General features: G+C 36.4%; 1 protein-coding gene across 1 annotated transcript; it reads left to right on the plus strand.

Annotated features, from left to right (window-relative positions):
• Positions 1-1,426: 1,426 nt before the first annotated feature.
• LOC306882458 (MARVEL domain-containing protein 1) lies at positions 1,427-2,547 on the plus strand. The gene has a single exon (XM_079437083.1). The coding sequence runs from the start codon at positions 1,594-1,596 to the stop codon at positions 2,080-2,082; it is 489 nt and encodes a 162-aa protein (XP_079293209.1). The 5' UTR covers positions 1,427-1,593; the 3' UTR covers positions 2,083-2,547.
• The last annotated feature ends 744 nt before the right edge of the window (positions 2,548-3,291 follow it).

Below are 3,291 nucleotides of genomic sequence, written 5' to 3' on the forward strand. Positions count from 1 at the left end.
TTGGAGATCCCATAATGCTTTGTTTTAGATGTAACTGGAGTTAGATGTCACACTTTTTATTCTAGTGAATATTTCTCAGGTTTATCTATAAGTTTATTTCTTAAAGCCATTTTCTTATACATAGATTTTGAATAATTTCACAGATAACCAAAAACCTTTTGTGATTATCAACATTACACTAAATGTGGGGTAAGTTGTCACAGTGGAAATCTGCCGGCAAAAAGTCTATTATTATCTTTGTAGCCACATTTACAGCAAAAAAATACAAAGTTTTATTAAACATTTTGTTTTTGCCAAAAGGAATTATAATTTAAAATGACAATTATAAAATGACAACTTGCCCCAACCTAATATCTATGAAAAATATCATTGTCCTGAGAACACATTTCAATCTTTTTCAAAACGTTAGTCTCTAGTATGGTGTCAGCAAAATTATTTATTTATTTTTTAAAGAAATGCATACTTCATGCAGTATGCTTTAATTTTATCAAAGGTGACAGTTTTACATTATTTGAGTTATCTTGTTCCTTTGCTGTTATTTTGAACTTCCTCTTCATCAAAGAATCCTGGGGGAAAAAAGTTTCCACAAAAATATTAAGCAGCACATCTCTTTTCACCACTGATTATAAGAAATGTTTCTTGAGCAGCAAATCTGCATATTAGAATGATTTCTGATTTCTTTTCACGTGACTCTGAAGACTAGAGTAATAATGTTGAAAATTCAGCTTTGTCATCACACAAATAAATTAAAATATATTCAAATAGTAAAATAGCTGTATTTTAAGTGTATTTTTGATATAATAAATGCAGCCTTGGTAAGTATAAGAAACTTAACATTAAAAAAATTTACTGGGCCAAAGCTTTGGAACAATCAAACATGATTTTCAATGTTTTTAAGGACTGTATTTCGAAATATAACCCCATACAAAGTGGCATTTAAACAAAAGAGGCTAAACATTTTCTCAGAAATTTTCTAGCGTATTTTATGCTAAGAAAAGTTGATTTTAAGTGAATATGAAATCAGTTCCCAACATATGACAGGCTTACGCTACTGTTATAATATTTTTTTTTTGTGAGAAATATTTATCCTAAAAATGTCTTGTTTAAATTAAATGCCACCAAGTTAGTTGTTTTTTTTACTTTTAATTAAAATGCATTCACAATTTTTAGTGTAGCTAAAGTATCCAAACACTTTTTGGGGCCACTGTATGCACTCGCAGGAATTTTCTAACTAGCCCACTGAGAGAGTGATCAACGACAAGGAAGAGGAGGAGGAGAAAGGGGTTAGTGTTTCAAGTCCTGCCCTCTGTTCTGTTTCTCCTCCTGCTCTCTGCTTGGAAAGAGGGGGAGGGAGACACAACTCAACAGTTACCACAGGAAACGGAAGAGACCGACAGACAGAAGTCATTTCAAAACCCCGGGGCCAAGCAGAAGAATCAGTCTGTGTGCGTTTGCAGGGTTCTCCTCCTCAAAAACCCTTATCAGCCGCTCCTTACCTCTCCTGCTGGCTCTTTCTTCTCCTCGTTTCTCTGTTCGTGGCAAACAGCCCCCACCCTGACCTCCAGGAGAAGATCTCTTCAACAAAAAGAGGAGATGCCCCCGCAGCCTCAGGTGAAGAGAAGTTTCCTGGAATTCCTCAAGAGCTTTATCGGGATTGTACGGGTCCTCCAGATCCTGCTGGGAGCCGGGCTTTGGGTCACCATCGCAGCCAACAAGTATGAAGGCTCCATTCACTATGTGCTGTTTGTGGCCGTGCTTTTCTGGTTCCTCACATTAGCCATCTTCATCCTCACGCTTCTGGACAAGCAGGACCTCGTTCCCATCCTCGGAGGAGAACGCTGGCTGTTAAGCAACGTCATCCACGACGTTGTCGCCACTCTGCTGTATCTGTCCACCATTGGGATCATGATCTACAAAACCCAAAAGAACTCCTACTGCAACCTGGACGTCTACAAACATCACTGCTTGTACAAGGTCTACCTCACTGCCTCCGTCTTCGCCTGCCTCACTGCCAGCGTCTATCTGCTCTCTGCTGTCTACGGCAGCTGCAGGAAATGTCGAGGTGAGCGGACGGTCGTGTGAAAATCAACTGCATCCCTCACACCCTTCTGCTGCGAGACAATTTGGAAAGCTTTTTGGAGACTTAAAAATCTCTTTTTTTTTAAATCAAAGCAGAGGGTTGATCCTCTTGCGTCAGGCTTTCAGGGTTGTTTGTTGCTTTTTATACAGTAATTTATAGAGCTTTTGTACTGCAGTCACACATAAAGTATATTTTACACTTGTGTTTATATTGCCGGAGCTCTATATATATATATATATATATATAAGTAGTTTTATTTTTTTGTATTGTATAACTGACAACTCAAAGAGCAGTTTGTTGCTTAACAAAACCATATTCTTCATGTTTTGCTCTTTTTAACCTTTTGATATGACATTGAGCGTTTAAACAAGGCTCTGCTTCATGTCAGTGTCTTTCATCAAATGTGTAAATGTACTTGACTGTTTGACAATCCTTGAATGAATCGCACCACAATTCATCGCGGAGATCTCCACTTGGTCCGCTTTTAAAGAGAGGAAATATTTAATGCAGACAGTCATGTTTTAGAATGAAGTGTAATATGTGGCTGTTGGCAAACATTTAATAAATAAGAATGAAATCAAGTAAATGCAACTTCATTTCTGTGTTTTGTATGATGTTTAAATAAATGGTTTCCTAATTTGCTTGGTAAATTTAGGAATAGAGGCTGCAATACACTAGCCAGACCACAACATAATGTGCTCGTGTGTTGGTCGTGGATCATTTGCAAAGAACAGAAATGTTGGGACAGCTGCCTGTGATCGGTTTTTATGCAGTCATGAGTTTTAGGAGGAATACGGTGCAAGTCCAAACTGCAAATTGTGTGTGAATGTGTTTCTACATTTTAGAATGTTACGTCATAACATACAGTTCTGTGTTTAATACAGTACTGGTCATAATTGGATTAAGCTGTTTTTTTTTTTTTTTTTAAATAAGTCTTTCATGTTCACCAATGCTGTATTTATTGGATGAAAACAGTGATATTGTGAAATGTTTTTACTACTTATTATTTAAACGTTTTATTTTTTCAATTGAAGACTGGAGTGATGACTGCTGAATACTACACGTGATCCTTGGCTTCAGAAATGATAGAATATGCTGATTTGGAAACTTTTATTCTTATTAATATTGAATATAGTTTTTGTTGTTTAAAACGGTGATACAAATTCACAAGTTTGGGGTAAGTAAAAATTAATTACTTTTTGTTTTACACA

Source organism: Barbus barbus (assembly GCF_936440315.1).
Source record: "Barbus barbus genome assembly, chromosome: 16".
Classification (NCBI taxonomy): Eukaryota; Metazoa; Chordata; class Actinopteri; order Cypriniformes; family Cyprinidae; genus Barbus; species Barbus barbus.